This window comes from Armigeres subalbatus, chromosome 3 (assembly GCF_024139115.2).
Source record: "Armigeres subalbatus isolate Guangzhou_Male chromosome 3, GZ_Asu_2, whole genome shotgun sequence".
In the NCBI taxonomy this organism is placed as follows: domain Eukaryota; kingdom Metazoa; phylum Arthropoda; class Insecta; order Diptera; family Culicidae; genus Armigeres; species Armigeres subalbatus.
The window spans coordinates 169838717-169857964 of record NC_085141.1 but is presented as its reverse complement, the minus strand read 5'-3'; the positions used below and the strand labels follow the sequence as shown (position 1 = coordinate 169857964).

Genomic DNA, 19248 nt, shown 5'->3' with positions numbered 1-19248 from the left:
TTAGGGGTGGCGGGAAGTCAATTTATGTTTATATGGAAATTTGTATGGGAAAAATTTAAAATTTATTCAATTCTCCCTACAACTGTCAAATCGTGATGAATTCAAATAAACATCCCCTACCTCCCTTTTTGGAATCTATATAAATGAGACCTCCGAATAACACATTAGTTATGAGTGGATTGAACGGTTCTATTGACATTGTGAATATGCGATAAATGGCTAAAATGGTGTAATTAGCCTTAACGTAGCAGTGGAAATATAAATCAAAATTACCTTTACCCACTACGTTACCCACTGGTTGAGCTCAAATAGATTCCAAAAATGGAGGTTGGGGATATTTATTTGAATTCATAACGATTTGACAGTTGTAGGAAGACTTGAACAAATTTTAAGTTTTCCCCATACATATTTCCATATAAACATAAATTGACTTCGCGCTACTCCTAAATGGCCACCGAATTGCCTGAAATTTTGCCAGGACTCCTATATTATCAAAATATCAATGATGCTAATAGACATATGGAAGTTGGAATTTTTAAAATTTTAACTGCATACTCGCAAACCGACCGGCAGTTCTCCCTATGGCGACTGCATGCTGTGTACGTAAGCACAGCAAACGAACGAGAAAAAAAAGCGCGAGCAAAAAGCATGTCAGTACGCGCTGCTGTCACAAACTGAAATAACTCGCACACGGGAAGCACAGCTTCTTTTATACACAAAGAAAGTCTTGCGGTGGACCAGGGTTGCCAAATGAAAATCTGTATTTTTGACCAAAAAAATCTTTTCATCTGTATTTCTTTCTCCAAAAATCTGTATCAAAATCTGTATCGAATTGTTATTGCCGCCATTTTTTTACGTCTAACTATCAGTAGAAAAAATGATATTAAATTTTGTATTGTGATACTATCCTTTGGGAAAACATAACCATCACAAAAATGTAACTGAAAGTCACAAGCCGGGTCTGACACCCTCCCTCCCCCTTTAGCTTCATGCACTTTGAGAATAGTTCCAATAGCAAAGCGATTTTTACTTGTAACATGTCAAATCTTTAAAAAAATGGACTTGCTTCCAAAATAAATTAACAACTGATGTGTAATACATTTTTTGTATATTGAAGTATAGGAAAATGCGAAAAAAAATATCGGCTTATTTCGCTAAAACATAATATACAGTCACCTGACATACCGTTTTGCTTCTCATTTGCAGATGATGCATCTCTTCACTTTTATGGCGAAAACCCATTGCTATCTGTTTTAATGTGTATGAAACAAGGCCACCATTCCTCTTTTCAGTTCACCACATTGAAATTAAGAAACTGTCATACTGTGCATGAAAAAAAATTAATATTTAATCGCGCATAAGAAGCTTATGAAACATTTAAACAATATTTTAGATATTATACGGATCTGGTAAACACAAATTTGAAATATCTGTACATACAGATCGTGATTGAAAAATCTGTATATCTGTATTACAGATTCTGTATTCGAAAACTAGTAAAAAATCTGTATAAATACAGATTAATCTGTATTTTTGGCAACCCTGCGGTGGACCCGAAGGCACGTGGCACTGCATTCTGATGTCCGTGTTAGGAATGCATGAGGTTGATGATATATGAAATTTTTATTGGCATTGACAAGAATTAAAATTTTCAATAACTTATCGTTGAAAATGATAGGTTTCAATGAAATTGGCAAATTGCTGGGGAGTGTCCGAGTCGATTAGTATAAAAATCTTAAAAGTCCATCGAAAGATAAAGGCGCTAGTAACGTTCGAAATCTTCCCTTCCAGAGTAACTTTCTATTTTCAAAAATGAAAATGACACCCAGTATAGTAAAGAAAGACGTAAGTCCTACGTCAAAAAGCCATTTTTCACGGAGAGCAAATACATCACAATCGGAATTGCGAATTAAAACAAGTCCAATTTATTTTTTAGACTATGACAGTTTCACTGCAGCACAGTGATTGTATCTTCTATGGCCGTATTATGTATAGGAAGATACAATTTCTGCAAGAAGGAGCCATGAAACAGTCAATTGATTCAGATAACATTCTACTGTTGGAATAAAAAGGTCAATGATTGGCCGGAATATTGAATAGATTCAAAAAGCGATCCATATCAATCCTCGCTTGGATGAGATTATTTTTTCGGAAGTGCAAGTAGCTTCATTTATAATCCTAGCCGAATGTTTCTTGGGAACATCGGATTTCGGCAATAGCGGGAATGTCTTTCTGCAGCAAGGATCTAAAGGAACAGTAAAGACTGGTTGGTTCCATATCCAAAGAATTTTTTAATGGAATTTCAAGAATTTTTTAGAAGAATTCCTACAGGAATTCTCAAATGAATTTGTAGAAGATTTTCTGAAGAAATTCCTTAAAGAATTTGTAAAGGAATCAACGACGAAATTTTCGAAATTTTGTTACATTTGTTTATTTATTTGTTTAATTCATCTGACATTAATTAGTCTTAATGAATATTTAAAACTTAACACTTTAAAAACAAAATATCAAATCACATCATATGCATACAATTATTTCACAAACAAACAATACTTATACTATACAATACTTTTAATATAATCGTAATTCATCACATACACCAGTACTTTTACTCATATTTTCATACAGTTCAACAGTGATTCATCAGCCATTTTGTTATAAAAAATTTTCAATTAGGGTCTCCAAGTATCGTTATGCATTTGAACAAATTCTCTAAGCTTGATGTTAACTGGCCACGTCGATGAATTTAGAGCTCGAGTTTTCCATTTTCTGTTTAGAACCACTTTGAATGAAATGAAATCACGCGTTCTACCACCATTCCATTCTTACACAACTTTACAATATCAATGCATTCGGGTTCATTGCTATCTAAGGCATGAGAAACCATACGATGAATATCCCACTCAGTAACGCATGGATCGATATTTGAAATAAACAAGGAAAAGTTCTCGTCGATTGTTGAATTTCGTGTCGGCTGGAGGTGATCATCATTTGTAGTAGTCGCATTACTTTCATTCGTCCCGCTGGAAAGTGAATTCAACGTGATTGGCGTTGAATGTGATACAGCACCGCACACAGGAGTCGTCGGCGCGATAGTAGAGAGCGAAATCAAAATTCTATCCACTGTGCTTCGCAGATCTTTTACCTCTTCCTCGATCGTTTTCGCTTTCTCAGCATTCTCATCAGTAGTAGTCACAGGTCGAATACCGTCTCTCGCCCTTCGGAACTTGTCCATACAAGCATCGCACATCCAAATTATATTTTGCGATCTTTGTGATAGAACATCCAAGTCGTGTTCACTGATCTCCACACATTCGGCATGGAAAAGACACGCACAATCACCTTCGCAAACAGTGTATAAGTCTTTTTGTCCATCAATACACAGAGAGCACTTTTTACACACTTTTTTATTCTCCATAATGATCGGGATTGACTGCCGCAAAATAAAATGTTCCGTTTTCTTACAGAGAACTGATTCCAATTTATATTCCACAATTAGCCGAGGTGCAATAGAGCTTTACTAATATAAAGTTTTGCTCTAGCCGAATTATAAAACAATTAATGCACGAAAAAAAAAAACAACCAAAATCCGGGCAATAGCGACGTCACGTTACATTACCTTCTTTAAATTTCCAAAGTAATTTCTTGATTTATCTGCGGAATAATTTCCGGGAGATTTTCTGGGTAAATTTTGTCCAAGAATTGTGGTAAAAATTTTCGATAGTAATCAAAGTAACACCTCAAATAAGAGAGATTCTATAGAAGTTTCTATAGAAATTTCTAAAAGTATTCTTGATTTCCTGAAAAGTATTTCCTAATGAATTATTTAAGTTATTTACGAAAAAATGGTAGAAGTTTATTCCCAGGAATTTTTTAAAACATCGGAAGAATTCAGGTCAGTGGAAGAACCCGGTTTTGACTCTGGAATTGCTTAGGGGCCGTAAACTAATTACGTAAGCATTTTTTCTGGGTTTTCAACCCCTGCTCCCCCCATGTAAATTTTTTTTCCAAAAAAAAACAAGTTTTATTTAAATGTAACGTGAGAAAATGACGAACCCCATCCCCCCTAAAGGCTTATGTTATTAGTGTACGACCTCTTGCTACAAAATTGTCCACAGTGTGTCTGGTGGACAACATTATTTAAATAAATCAGTATCGCTAAAACACTCTCCTATTGAAGCTTAGGCGGACCTAGAACATTTTTTTTAAAATTGAATAGTATGTTTAAAAATATAGCATTTATTTATATCTTACCAGACTAAGGCCGGAGTGGCCTCTGCAATACATTCAGCTCGGTCCATGGCTGCACTTCGCCAACCACGCAGTCTGCGGAGGGTCCGCAAATCGTCTTCCACCTGATCGATCCACCGTGCCCGTCGGATCGCTTTCGAGAACCATTTTCACCGGATTACTGTCCGACATTCTGGCTACGTGCCCGGCCCATCGCAGTCTTCCGATTTTCGTGGTTTGAACGATGGATGGTTCTGCCAACAGCTGATGCAACTTGTGATTCATTCGCCTCCTCCACGTACCGTCCGCCATCTGCACGCCACCATAGATGGTACGCAGCACTTTCCTTTCGAAAACTCCCAGTGCAACGCCTCCACGAGCGTAGTCCAGGTCTCGTGTCCGTAGAGAACTACCAGTCTAATAAGCGTTTTGTAGATAGTCAGTTTGGTACGGCGGTTAACTCTATTCGATCGAAGCGTTTTGCGGAGTCCAAAGTACGTACGATTTCCTGCCATGATGCGTCTCCGAATTTCTCTGCTGGTATCGTTATCGACGGTCACCAGTGAGCCCAAGTACACGAATTCTTCAACAACCTCGATTTAGTCACCACCGATAGAAACTCGTGGTGGGTGGCTTACATTGACGTCTCTTGAGCCTATTCCTATAATGCACTTCGTCTTCGATGTGTCGATGACTAGTCCAATCCGTTTAGCTTCGCTTCTCAGTCTGATGTAGGCTTCATCCATCCTCTCAAAGTTACGTGCCATGATATCAATGTCGTCGGCGAAACCAAATAACTGGATGGTCTTCGTGAAAATCGTACCACTCTTGTCAATCCCTGCCCTTCGTGTTACTCCCTCTAAAGCGATGTTGAATAGCAGACACGAAAGACCATCACCTTGCCGTAACCCTCTGCGCGTTCCGAAGGGACTCGATAATGCCCCTGAAAGTCGAACTACGCACATCACCCGATCCATCGTCGCCTTGATCAACCGTATCAGTTTATCCGGAAATCCGTTCTCGTGGATTAGCTGCCATAGCTGGTCCCGAACGACCATAGCTGGTCCCGGCTTTGAAGTCGATAAATAGATGATGTTTGGGCACGTTGTATTCGGGGCACGTTGTATTTTTGGCACGTTGTATATAGCAGTCTCATATGAATAGGAATACTAGGAAACATGCGACATTTATGTGTTTATGGGTAGCTTAACAAATCTGCAACAGTTTTAAGCAGGTGAGGTGGTCGAATTCAATTTCAAGTAGGGATGTTAATATTATATTAGTTTATCGAATTCAGTTAAAGTCACGAATGTTCACAAATGCTCAATATTGTACATCACCACACTGCCCCCACTCGCAAAACAGTCCCATTTGACTTTTCGTCACTTTTGAATAGTGTTTATTTCTAACGTACTTACATAAATTATAATAAAAATTGCGATTTTAAATGTCCATGAATGACAAGTCATATGCATTAAGAATTAACATGACCTGATTGCACAAAACTAGACAATGTTTTGAATAAACTAAATCGATTTACGGTAATCTAACGAATGATGAACGAATATCTCAAAACGGTATGGGACTGATATGCGAGTGGGGGTAGTACAGTACGAACAAGCTGTCGGTCGTATGTTTCGAAGTTCTCCGGGCTCTTCACACGGTTCCACGCCACCTGGAAATCGAAATAAACAGTTTCGATTGCATGTTCGCTGTGTTTGCTAAGTCCATCAGTCTCAGTCGTTTTGCAGAACTCGTCTACGTGGAATCAGTGGCGTAGATTTGCCATTCCGGAAATGGCGAGTTCGATTTTCGATGCGGTCTAGGATGTTTTCGGGTGGAAAACATTCACGACTCTATGGGCATAGTGTATCCATTGTACTTGCCACTTAAGATACATACTCATGCAAAGGCGGGTGTAACAGGTTAACTGTTCGGCGGGTGATATCTTTTAAAACGTTACACACTCGTCGAACGTTCAAACTAGACTGTTTATTAATTCAAATTCTTAACTTAACTTGAGCTCCCATTTGGAGGTACCTGAAGTCATTATATAAATCACACCGTCGGCACTAGCGTGCGACAGGTAGCATGGGAACAGCTTGCCCTGGGAACAACCATAAAGCGATGACTCTGTAAAACGACACTTCCAAAACGAAGTGCATAAGCATTGCAAAAGGCATCGACTTGATGAGTCGCTGGATTATGGAGTCTAGAATTATATACGGCATGCCGCAAGGAATGCGATTTTATGGAATTGAACTAGGGTCTGTGACATACGTGATACGCATGCTACACGGGCATGGAAAAGCTTTCAATTAATAACTGCGGAAATGCTAATAGAATACTAAATTAAAAAGCAGGCCAAATTCCAGTTGCAATGTAGAGCCATTGAGAAGAAGAAGAAGAAGAAGTAGTAGAAGAAGAAGAAAAAGGATAATGAGAAGAAAAAAAAGAAAAGGAAGAAAAAGAAAAAGAAGAAGAACATTTGTGGGTTTTATTTCATTTACATTTCGGCATTCACGCTTTTTTCATGGTCTCTGGGATTTGGCTACGCGTTTTTAGGCGTCCCGTTTCCCGAACTCGATTTCAGTGTATCCATTTATCGTTACCAAACTTCGAATTGTATAATTGTATGCAAGCGACGACCTATAGGAGTGTTGATCACACTCATATATTGATTAATTTTCTTAAGCATGTTATAATCAAAAGTTAACTTGCGATTTACCATCCATCCGTAAAATGTCGTAGCTAAACCATATATATATGAACTCGTTTCATTAAATTACCCGACACGTCTTCTAAGCGTGCTTGCTCATCTGCGCTGTAGTATTATTTTATTATTATTAAATTCATTAGGTTATTCTTGATCTTTTCACATGGTTTAGATGGTATGCGAAGAGATAAATTATAAGATAAAGGACTCCCGGTATCGTAAAAGATAGATGGGTACCATCATTGAAGTGTGGTTGCTCTAAACAGAAGCGCACAATCACACACCTACATCAGCTATTTTCTGACACCAAAGCACTGGCTAAGAGCATGGGTATCAGTACACCCATTTCCCGTACTATATGTGTATATCCGCCTGCTTTCGGTCTGGCGGCAAGAAAGTTTTATTAATGCTCCTTCTCTTTCCACATCCTCTTTAATTTACAGTATCAGTGATTTTCCTGGAGAATTCAAGGAGGGTGGCGACAGCTTTGATAACATTGGGATGAGTCTACCGCACGGTTCAGGTAAGCGTTCACACAGAGTTTTATTTAATTTGTAAGATGTCCTCGGGTCAGCTGGTTTAATTGGATGTCTTTCGTACTGCATATGACCTATGTAAAGATTAACGAAATTATTTTCACTAAATTCGTTGGTAGGGTGAATCTTGTTGGCGGCTAGGGACAGCACTTTAAAGAATGGCGTTGAAAATGTTATGAAATCGGTGTCATATAAGTTTCACGTAGAGATAAAAGCCAACATAGAGGGCTGCAAATGTATATAATAAAGACTTAAAAAGGCTACTCGTGGGATTTTAATAAATGGGTCAAAAATTATACGTCAAAATTCAATGCAAATACAGAAAACGGGATTTGTGGCCACTGAACATCATTTGTGATAGTACATTCAAAGTTAATTGCCTATATGCCGGGTATTAAGCCACCCGGAGTGGAAATTAATTACTATGTCTGAAACTTGATTATGCATATGTACAACATGTGATAGATTTAGTTCGGAAAAGGTGTTGGAGGGTAACCGCCCCTTCGGTGGGCTCTGATCCCACAACCCCAGTTCGCATGAAAGGTGATTTCCCTACTAAGCTACGAAGGACCTCCGTCGTCCACCGCAGCTTAGCGGGTACTGATGAAACCAAATTCCCAGCCATAATGATAAAATTACGATAAAAAATGCTCAGTTTTATTGCTGGTTTCGTGAATTTTTCATGTTTTGTGTAAATTGTTCAAAACCAAATTTTAATCACACTCATCAATACAACTAAAGATATTTTGACACACAAACACCATTCAACTTGACGTTAGTGAAAATAAGTAACTATTTTCGAAATATTTACTGCATTTTTATATTTTTCCAAGAAGATTTTCTTATTTTTTTTTATTGCTCTTTATTGATTTTCTGTTGCTTTTAATTTTTTGTCTAGAAAAATATCTAATTTGTGGGAAATTGTGTATCTATTTTTGCTATTCGCTAAATTTTAAATATTCTGAAATATTTATCCATAACAGAAGTTAATACGAGATTTGACAAAAAAAAGTGTACATGGGGTTCTTGAACTGCCCATTTACTGTGCGATGCAAACTCTGCCATGCAAGAGCTGTGCTAATACCTCCACCACTCGTTCAGTCGTTAGTACGGAGGAATCCCTTGCCAGCCAGTCTCATGAAGTGGAAAGAGCGTGCTTAGTCTGCGTGATAATTTATAATTAAAATATGATTTATTTCATGCTTTTTTGTGTCATCTCGCGTACACCCCCATTGTTTTGGACCGGACTGCAGTCGAAAACGATAACGTCATACCGAAGCAATTATCACAGGAGGTGCTCTCTGCAATACAGGCAGTAAGATTTATTGCCCAACACATCAAGGATGCTGATAAGGACAATGAGGTGAGTGTGTTTATTGTTAATAAGGTTCGTGAGTAGGCGGTAGTGATGTATGGATTGGTTTTATCGTTTTCAAGGTTGCCGATTGAATCTAGGCTTCAACATAAACTATCACAATGTGGAGGGTTTTTGATACAATTTATGGGTACCGACGGATATTCATAAAGGGAATCTTCTTCCCGACACACGCTCGAAACGCAATGATAGCAGTATTATCTATTAGTTCTCAATAAAATTGTTGTTAGTTGTATAAAATGCTATATCTGTTAACTGCAAGACTTAAAAAACCCAGAATAATGCACCTAGCGGTGATGGTGCCTTTCTCGTGTACATATTATATAAAGTAACAAGAAAAGCAAATAAGATAGGTTAAAATTGCACTTTAGCGAGATAGATTCAGTTTTTTTTCCATCAATTCACTCTATTTGCGTTCAGTTTTTGAAAAAATATTTTTTTTTTCGATTTTGATTTTTTTTCCAAGGGGGGACCCTTGGAAAAATTGTGAAAAACAATGTTTTTCAAATAATTCCGAAACGCAAAAAATTAGAAAGGATTCCGCGTCGAATGCAACCTGTTGCAAGCAAATCGGATAAGGCTAAGTACTAAAAAGTGTGTCTCACATTTTTTTGTACACACACACATACATACATACATACACACTAGGGTGGCTCAAATTAGTATGGGAAAAACTTTGTTAAATTTTTTTGATGGGCCGCCCTCTTCAAGACCTTTTAACACTAAGTTAATGCGCTTTGGAGGTGTTCAGCTTATTGATCAATCCTCCTGAAAATGAGATGGAAAATTATTTTTTTCCACTTCGCAACATATAAGGTTTGATTCTTTATAAAAGTTGTAGCAGAAATTCTCCTGAAAAACTTTGTCGAAGACACCAAGTTCGTAATTCCGTTACTTTTGGAGATTTTTTTTACGTTTTATACTGACAACCCCTTGAAAATAATTTTTTCTATTTTTTTTTCATTTTCCTTTCTACATTTTTACATGTTTTAGAAAGTTTTAGATAATATTAAAATACTCTGTTTGGTGGGTATTGCGACTGAAAAACTAGAAAAATAAAAAAGCTATTTTAGTTTTATTGGTTTTTGCCTTTCTCGTATACTAAGTATACGGTAAAGGCTATATGATCGCTCCAAAAACAAACTTTTTATAGAAGGCCCGGAGACCCATAGTGTTATATACCAATCGACTCAGTTCGACGAATTGAGGTGATGTCTGTGTGTGTGTGTGTGTGTGTGTGTGTGTGTGTGTGTGTGTGTGTGTGTGTGTGTGTGTGTGTGTGTGTGTGTGTGTGTGTGTGTGTGTGTGTGTGTGTGTGTGTGTGTGTGTGTGTGTGTGTGTGTGTGTGTGTGTGCGCAAAACTACTCAAAAAATGTCACTCATTTTTCGGGTACTTATCCTCAACCGATTTGCTTGCAACAAGTTGCATTCGACGCAGAATCCTGTCCCATTGTTTCCTATTTGAAATTGGCCAGATCGGACTTTGAGATCAAAAGTTATGGTCAAAATACAAATTCATACAAAATAATCGCGTAAAAAATGTCACTCATTTTTCGGGCACTTATCCTCAACCGATTTGCTCGCAACAAGTTGCATTCGACGCAGAATCCTGTCCCATTGTTTCCTGTTTTAAATTGACCAGATCGCACTATGGGATCAAGAGTTATGGCCAAAATACAAATTCATACGAAAAAATCGTGTAAAAAATGTCACTCATTTTTCGGGCACTTATCCTCCACCCATTTGCTCGCAACAAGTTGCATTCGACGTAGAATCCTGTCTCATTGTTTCCTTTTTGAAATTGGCCAGATCGGACTATGGGATCGAAAGTTATGGCCAAAATACAAATTCATACGAAAAAATCGCGTAAAAAATGTCACTCATTTTTCGGGCACTTATACTCAACCGATTTACTTGCAACAAGTTGCATTCGACGCAGAATCCTATCTTATTGTTTCCTATTTGAAATTGGCCAGATCGGACTATGGGATCGAAAGTTATGGCCAAAATACAAATTCATACGAAAAAATCGCGTAAAAAATGTCATTCATTTTTCGGGCACTTATCCTTAACCGATTTGCCTTAACCGACGCAGAATCCTGTCCCATTATTGCCTGTTTGAAATTGGCCATATCGGACAATGGGATCGAAAGTTATGGCCAAAATACAAATTCATACGAAAAAATCGCGTAAGAAATGTCACTCATTTTTCGGGCACTTATCCTTAACCGATTTGCTCGCAACAAGCTGCATTCGACGCAGAATTCTGTCCCATTGTCTCCAATTTGAAATTGGCCAAATCGGACTATGGGATCGAAAGTTATGGCCAAAATACAAATTCATACGAAAAAATCGCGTAAGAAATGTCACTCATTTTTCGGGAACTTATCCTTAACCGATTTGCTCACAACAAGTTGCATTCGACGTAGAATCCTGTCCCGTTGTTTCCTATTGAAAATTGGCCATATCGGACTATGGGATCGAAAATTTTACCATTTGTTTTATGGAAAAATCGCTAAAAAAATGTCACTCATTTTTCAGGTACTTTTCCTCAACCGATTTGCTCGCATTAAATTGCATTCGACGCAGAATGTCTCATTGATTCCCATTGAAAATTGGCCAGATTGGACTATGGGCTTAGAAGTTATGGTAAAATTACTATTTATTGTGAAAAAGAGTTCAAAAAAGTCTAGCTCACTTTTTTAGCACTTAGACTTCATCTATTCCCCAAGCAACACACGTTCAACAAATCTGGTTGCAGTAACCATATTGTGACTGAATCCGGTCATATATAAGTTACTGTGATTAATGTGCAATATGTGTGCTTCTCAGGTCGCTCGCAACAGATTGCATTCGACGCAGAATCCTGTCCCATTGTTTCCTATAGAAACTTGGCCGGATCATACAATTGATTCAAAAGTTATGGCGAAAATACTAATTTTAAAACTACAAAATAAAATGCCATTTTTTGCTCTTATGCTCATCCGATTTGTTTGCAACAAATTGCGTTTGGCGAGAATTTTTTTTATGCATATAAACAAATATGAAAAATAAGACCAATCCACATATTGGTGTTATTTTAGATTTTTCCAAACCTTTTGAACGAACGAGAAAGGCACCATCACCGCTAGGTGGATTAATCTGGGTTTTTTAATCATATTTGATTTAACTGCAACTTGACAACGGGGAAATTGTTGCAGTCAATTTCATACGCATAACAAAGTACAAGTAATAAACTTTAATTTATTACCTGAATAGTACAGTTGTAACCGAATGTAAGACATATTTCATCAAAAGTCATTTCCTACTATGCAACGCAGAAATTAATCGCCCATCACAAGGAGTTGATGAATCAATGCACCATGCGTCTCCATATGCTTGTATGCTTATATGTACGTCGAACATGTACAAAGTATGTTGGCATAAACAGCAATGAACCTCCAAAAGTAATGAAATTACGAACTAGGTGTCTTCGACAAAGTTTTTCAAAAGAACTTTTGCTACAACTCATGCGAAGACATATACCTTGCACGTTATAAAGTTGAAAAAATAAAATTTTCATCTCACTTTTAGGGGGATGTATCATAAGGCTAAATACCTCCACAGAAGCGCATCGACTTACTGATAAAATGTCTCGAAGACGCCATGACGCTAAATCACATAATAAAGGTACTATTAAATAAACGCGCTAAAAACACGATTTTTGCCACTGTGATGCGGCACTAACGGAGACGTAGGTATAGGATTTGCTATTTAAAGAGTTATACTATCAGTCAGGTATGCGAAGCATCAACATGCATTATCGAGTACTCAGCAAGCCTCCTTTTATATTCTTTTTGATAAATTTGGTGATGACACTTGGATAAGTTTGATATGTTAAAAAAAACATCTGTTCAACATACTCTCTCGTGTGCATTTTATGTAAATAAAATTATCATCAAAGTTGCATGTCTTACAAGGGAGAATAAAAGAATAAACCACAACCAAAAGTTGCCCGTTGCGCACTCCAAAGTTACGCTAGACTGCCATTTTACACGTGGAAACTTTACGACTATTCATCACAATCTCGTCAGTGGTGCAACTACAGTGTTACGTTATGTGACTTGAGAAATTTTGCATCTGTTGTTGGTCAGGCGTTGATCTAGGTTGGCAACCAGAATTATGACCTACCTCCCAAGACCACTAAAGACGACGGAAAGAGTAGGGCATAAGTTTTTCCTGCTCTAGGGAAAATAAACAAACCTGCACGGGTTTGTTGCATCGTTGCCTGTTATGCACAGCACTAGCACGTGATGATGCCGATGTGCGGCTAACCTTGTTCTGCTTATCCCTCCCTTGCTTTTCTGGCAACTTTTCGATCCGCGATACCAGTGCTTAAACTGTTCGTTATTTTCAATATGTTTTTGCGGTTTCACGCGTTAAAATTCTCTAAATGCTTTTTATTGGAATACAATAAGTTTAAACTCCAGTATCCTTGCGAGCAAAGGCGTAGGATTGCCAATCCGGAGATGGCGAGTTCGATTCTCGGTCCGGTCTTCGGGTTGGAAACATTCAAGACTCCCTGGGCATCGTGTATCCATTGTACTTGCAACACAAGATTCATACTCATGCAATGGCGGACATAGTAAAGCTTTAAAATAATAGCTGAGCAAATGCTAATATAATAAGTTGAAGAGCAGGCCAAGTTCCAGTTGGAATGTAGAGCCATTGAAGAAGTAGAAGAAGTTTAAACTTCAATTGGAATGATCGTCCGGTGTTGGGGTTCTAGTATTAGAAGTTTCTGCTTGTTCGGAAATTGAATGCTTGAGACTTGGCTGTTTATCATTTCGCGTTTTATCTGAAACGGAAGTTTAACCTTAGTAAGATGTTGGGGTCAATATGACCCAAAACGAAACTTCAAAGTAGAATAACTTTTTACCTGATAATCCGATCGTTCTGAAATTTCTTGACTTTTAATATTTTGTGGAAATGAAGCATCTGACATGAAAAAAGTATTTTAAGGTGCAACAGGAACGACCCCACAAAAAAAGTTACGAATAAGATGTTGGGGTCATATTGACCCAGAAATGTAAATGCTTATAAAACAGTTAAATTATGACCGATTTACAAAGTTTATATACCGTTTGAAAGATAAACTCATCAATTTTGTGGCTATGTGGTAATATGCTGGTTCTGGAGACAATGGCCACCGGGAAACGACTTCCACGGGGACCTTGTCGGTCATATAAGGGGAGCATAAAAATCGCTCCATATATGCCATTCAATCGCTAATTCTTCATATATTCTCTTAAAACGGTAATGTATGGTCCATGAGAGGGCTTCCGACGAAAGTGGCCACTCCTGGTACATGCAAGGTGCCCCCGGGGAACCCGCAGGAGGGGACATTTCCGGTTTAGCACCAAAATATACCGTGCGGCGGCTCTGTCGTCATGATTTTCCACAAAATAGATGATAATGCGCTTGAAATCGATAAAAGACCACATTGGCCACTCCTGGTACATGCAAGGTGCCCCCGGGGAACCCGCAGGAGGGGACATTTCCGTTTTAGCACCAAAATATACCGTGCGGCGGCTCTGTCGTCATGATTTTCCACAAAATAGATAATAATGCGCTTGCAATCGATAAAAGGCCAAGAAAAGAAGAAGAAAAGAAGAAGAAACAATAGGGCAGGATTTTCGTCGAATGATATTTCTTCTTCTTCTTCTTCTTAATGGCATTACATCCCCACACTGGGACAGAGCCGCCTCGCAGCTTAGTGTTCATTGAGCCCTTCCACAGCTATTAACTGCGAGGTTTCTAAGCCAAGTTACCATTTTTGCATTCGTATATCATGAGGCTAGCACGATGATACTTTTATGCCCAGGGAAGTCGAGACAATTTCCAATCCGAAAATTGCCTAGACCGGCACCGGGAATCGAACCCAGCCACCCTCAGCATGGTCTTGCTTTGTAGCCGCGCGTCTTACCGCACGGCTAAGGAGGGCCCCGTGATATTTACTGCGAGCAATTCGGTTGAGGAAAAGTTCCTCAAAAGTGAGTTAGATTTTGTGTGCACAGACACTTTCAATGAATTCATCAAGGCACTCCACAATTACCGAAATTGGGCCTGGGGTTCCCCCGGGTTGATATTAGATTTCAAGAGCATTACCAACTATTTGATGGAAAATTAAAATGAAAGAGCCGCTGCACGGCATGTCTTTAAGGGCCGATGTCCACGTAAAGTTTTTTCACGCTGCTGGCACGCCGCGTTCACGCAAGGTACCGCATCAAATGGAGTAATGCACACGTAAACGTATGCACGACTACATTTGATGCCGGATACCTTGCGTGGACGCGGCGTGCACGCAGCTTGAAAACACGCTACGTGGGTATCGGCCCTAAGTAAGAGTGAGAGTAAGAACGGAAATGTCCTCTCCTATGAGCTCCACGGCGGTACTTCATAGGTTCCAAAATGGAAAATGTGGTCACTTATTCATTTCGGTATAAAAACGGAAATGTCACCATCTACGGGTTCCCCGTGGGCATCTCATTGGTTCCAAGAGTGGCCAATGTGGTCACTTATCGATTTCAAGCACATAATCATCTATTTTGTGGAAAATCATGACGAAAGAGCCGCCGCTCGGCATATTTCGGTGTTAAAACGGAAATATCCCTTTCTACGGGTTCCCTGGGGGCCCCTGGTAGACTCCAAGAACGGCCAATGTGGTCAATTATCGATTTCAAGCGCATAATCATCTATTTTGTGGAAAATCATGACGAAAGAGCTGCCGCACGGCATATTTTGGTGTTAAAACGGAAATGTCGTCTTTTACGGATTCCCCGAGGGCACCTCATAGGCTACAAGAGTGGCCAATGTGGTCACTTATGGATTTCGAGCGCATAATCATCTATTTTGTGGAAAATCATGATGAAAGAGCCGCAGCACCGCACATTTTGGTGTCAGAACGGAAATGTCCTCTCCTACGGGTTCCCCGGGGGCACCTTGCATATACAAGGAGTGGCCAATACGATCATTTATCGATTTCAAGCGCATGACCATCTGTTTGGTGGAAAATCATGATAAAAGAGCCGCCACACGACATATTTTGGTGTTAAAACGAAAATGTCCCCTTTTACGGGTTTCCCGAGGGCACCTCATAGGCTCCAAGAGTGGCCAATGTGGCCAATTATCGATTTCGAGCGCATAATCATCTATTTTGTGGAAAATCATGACGAATAAGCCACCGCATGGCATATTTTGGAGTTTAAACGGAAATATTCCTTTCTACGGGTTCCCCAAGGGCACCTCATAGGTTCCAAGAGTGGCCAATGTGGTCACTTAGCGATTTCAAGCGCATAACCATCTGTTTGGTGGAAAATCATGACGAAAGAACCGCCGCACGGTATATTTTGGTGCTAAAACGGAAATGTCCCCTCCTGCGGGTTCCCCGGGGGCACTTTGCATGTACCAGGAGTGGCCACTTTCATCGGAAGCCCTCTCATGGACCATACATTACCGTTTTAAGAGAATCTATGAAGAATTAGCGATCGAATGGCATATATGTAGCGATTTTTATGTTCCCCTTATATGACCGACAAGGTCCCCGTGGAAGTCGTTTCCCGGTGGCCATTGTCTCCAGAACCAGCATATCACCACATAGCCACAAAATTGATGAGTTTATCTTTCGAACGGTATATAAACTTTGCAATTCGGTTATAATTTGACTGTTTTATAAGCATTTACATTTCTGGGTCAATATGACCCCAACATCTTATTCGTAAGTTTTTTCTAATATCCGAAGAAGGTTAATCTGCACTCGCACTTCTGCTTCGAAGTGAGAGACATTTCTACTTGCGTAAAAAAATGTATGTAAGGTACTTTGGGGGAAGTGTGAAAAGGGGGTAAGTGGAAATCTCGACTTTAAAAATTGTAATTGTACATACTTACAAATTTTTCCTCACCAAAAATTGTTCAAAAATATACTTTGATGTTCACACTAATATTATGTTAAAATCTGTGTAATTCATACACTAAAACGGTTAACGGCTAACTGTCATTTTAAGTTTCGCGAAAAGTTGTATTATTGTATTCATCAAAAAGTAATTATTGCATTCATAAAATTAATTCTTATTGACACAAAATGTTACTTTTTTCCGGTAAATTTGATTCACAGGTGGCCATTATAATACAATTAAAATAAACACATTCAATTTGTAGTAGTTTGTAACATGGCAGTAAATAATTTGAAGATTTTACACTCACTCCTGGTATTAAACATTGTGGGGATGTGGGTAAAGTAATGATCTTCGCTTCCGTATTTATTTTGATAGCTGTGAATCTTAATATGCTCCTTTTTGCTATAATGGTGTTTTCAGTGGTGATGGAACTAATATAAATAAGAAAACGCCAGAATAATCCACCAATCGGTATTGATGCCTTTCTCGTGGTTTAGATATACGAAAAAGCGTATAAAAAGGTAAAAATAGCACTGATAAGTAAAAAGATTCCATTATACACATTCATTTATATTCATAACATGTTTCGCTGTTGAATGCAATTTGTTGTGAACAAATCGATTAAGGACAAGTGCTTAAAAATAAGTAATAATTTTGTACGTGCTTTGCGCACGCATTTACATACAAAAACATCACACTAAGTGTTCGAAAAAGAAAAAACCCAACTTAATTCACCGAGTAGTGATACTGCCTTTCTCGCATTTAGCCAAGACACCAACCTTATATGGCGCTAATATGTTTAGATGTGCCATTTTCTTTATAACTTTTAAACGCAACGGTCGATCGTTATCAAATTCAATATTGATCAACTAGGCTTTGCCGCCTGTCGAATGAAACTTGTTGCAAGAAAATCGGTTGAGAATTACTCAGCTATTGTGCACACACATACACACATACATACACACATACATACACACGGACAGACAGACATTTGCTCAGCTCGTCAAGCTGAGTCGATTGGTATATAACACTATGGGTCTCCGAGGCTTCTATAAAAAGTTCGTTTTCGTAGTGAAATGATAGCCTTTCGGTACAACTAGCAACCCTATAACCAGAGACCGGCGGAGTGAAAAACTGTCGAAATGGCAACCTATGAAAAGGTGTGATATCGTGGAAATAATACTGGCATCACTTGAACTTTTTGCTTGAGTCTTATGGGTGAAAAAAGTAAACAAGTCGATTTGGAACCGCTTTTGACGGTTCGATTGGAAACAATATGGCGTCTTTGCCGATCTCTTATTCTAGTATTTTTAGTCCTCTCCTAGCCATTCCAAGTATTCCTCGGTGACATATTCCGTTAATCCAATGACATTATTGAACAAAAGATACTCAGAGCAATTACCGTTTTGATTTCAATTATATGTCACTACTCTTCACAATTGAAGGTCATAAGGTAACTTGGGTTTTCCATTTACCCCATTTCACTGCCGGGGTAAGTGGAAAAACAGCTGCTGATTTCCAAATCTATTTTTTTTAAATTATAAGCGACTAAAATGGTATGCACAGTTTTTACAAAATGGTCTGTTTTGTGAGCCCATAATGATTGATTGCATTTAGATCATTTAAACTGGTTTTACACTTTACATGATTATATTCATTAATATAGATTTTTCCTTTACCACTTCCCCCAGAGTACCTTATTAGAAAACGAAATAATGGCGGTAAACACGAGCAATAATGGAAGACAGAGCCCGAGTACATCATTGTCATCAGGAAAAGTTTCTTGATGTACTATTTGCGTCACATTAATTGTGCTTCAACAAGAGCGCAAACAATTCTTTTGATGTAGGCAAACAGGGAAACAGAAACAGGATAGTATTTTTACCCAAGCCAGTATGACCATAGTATCCTTGACTCATTTTTAAGCATATGTTGAGAAATAATTACTTGCTTTAAATTTAATGAAACGTTTGCTTAATCAGCCTACACCCATTCTAAAATCCCACATTAAGTGTGCTGATATTGTTAACGAATATTTGTCGCATTTTTATTTCTTTCTATAGTACATGTAAATGTGCTACAAATTACAATTCGTTATTTGCGCTCCGAATTGCTATGACTGCTCGGGACGCGTCACTCGCGCTCACTGCTTGCTGATGCCGGGTCGGGCGATGCCGGCCGGCGACATGGTTATCCTCGGCTTGCTCGCGATCGACTTGCGACAGTCAGTGATACCAACAGAATAGAGCTGACTTTGTGTTGGACCCCATGGGTAAGGAAACTGACGTAATAAGACTGGTATGCACCTCACATCCTCCTTCTCCTCTATAAAAAAAATATCCTCGGTTCAATTTATGGACATATGTTAAAAAAAATCCAATGCAGTAGATATTTACTCATCTCTTCCTATTTTTATTCTTTCATCATTGATTCATTAAATATTAGGATGTATAAGTG

General features: G+C 38.6%; 1 protein-coding gene across 1 annotated transcript in view; it reads left to right on the top strand.

Annotated features, from left to right (window-relative positions):
- Positions 1 to 19248, top strand: part of LOC134220685 (acetylcholine receptor subunit beta-like 2) — a 34778-nt gene that overhangs the window by 8044 nt on the left and 7486 nt on the right. Inside the window, exons 7-8 of the mRNA XM_062699790.1 lie at positions 7390 to 7469; positions 8736 to 8845. Of these exons, the coding sequence (XP_062555774.1) occupies positions 7390 to 7469; positions 8736 to 8845 (190 nt within the window). The remainder of the gene's footprint in view (positions 1 to 7389; positions 7470 to 8735; positions 8846 to 19248) is intronic.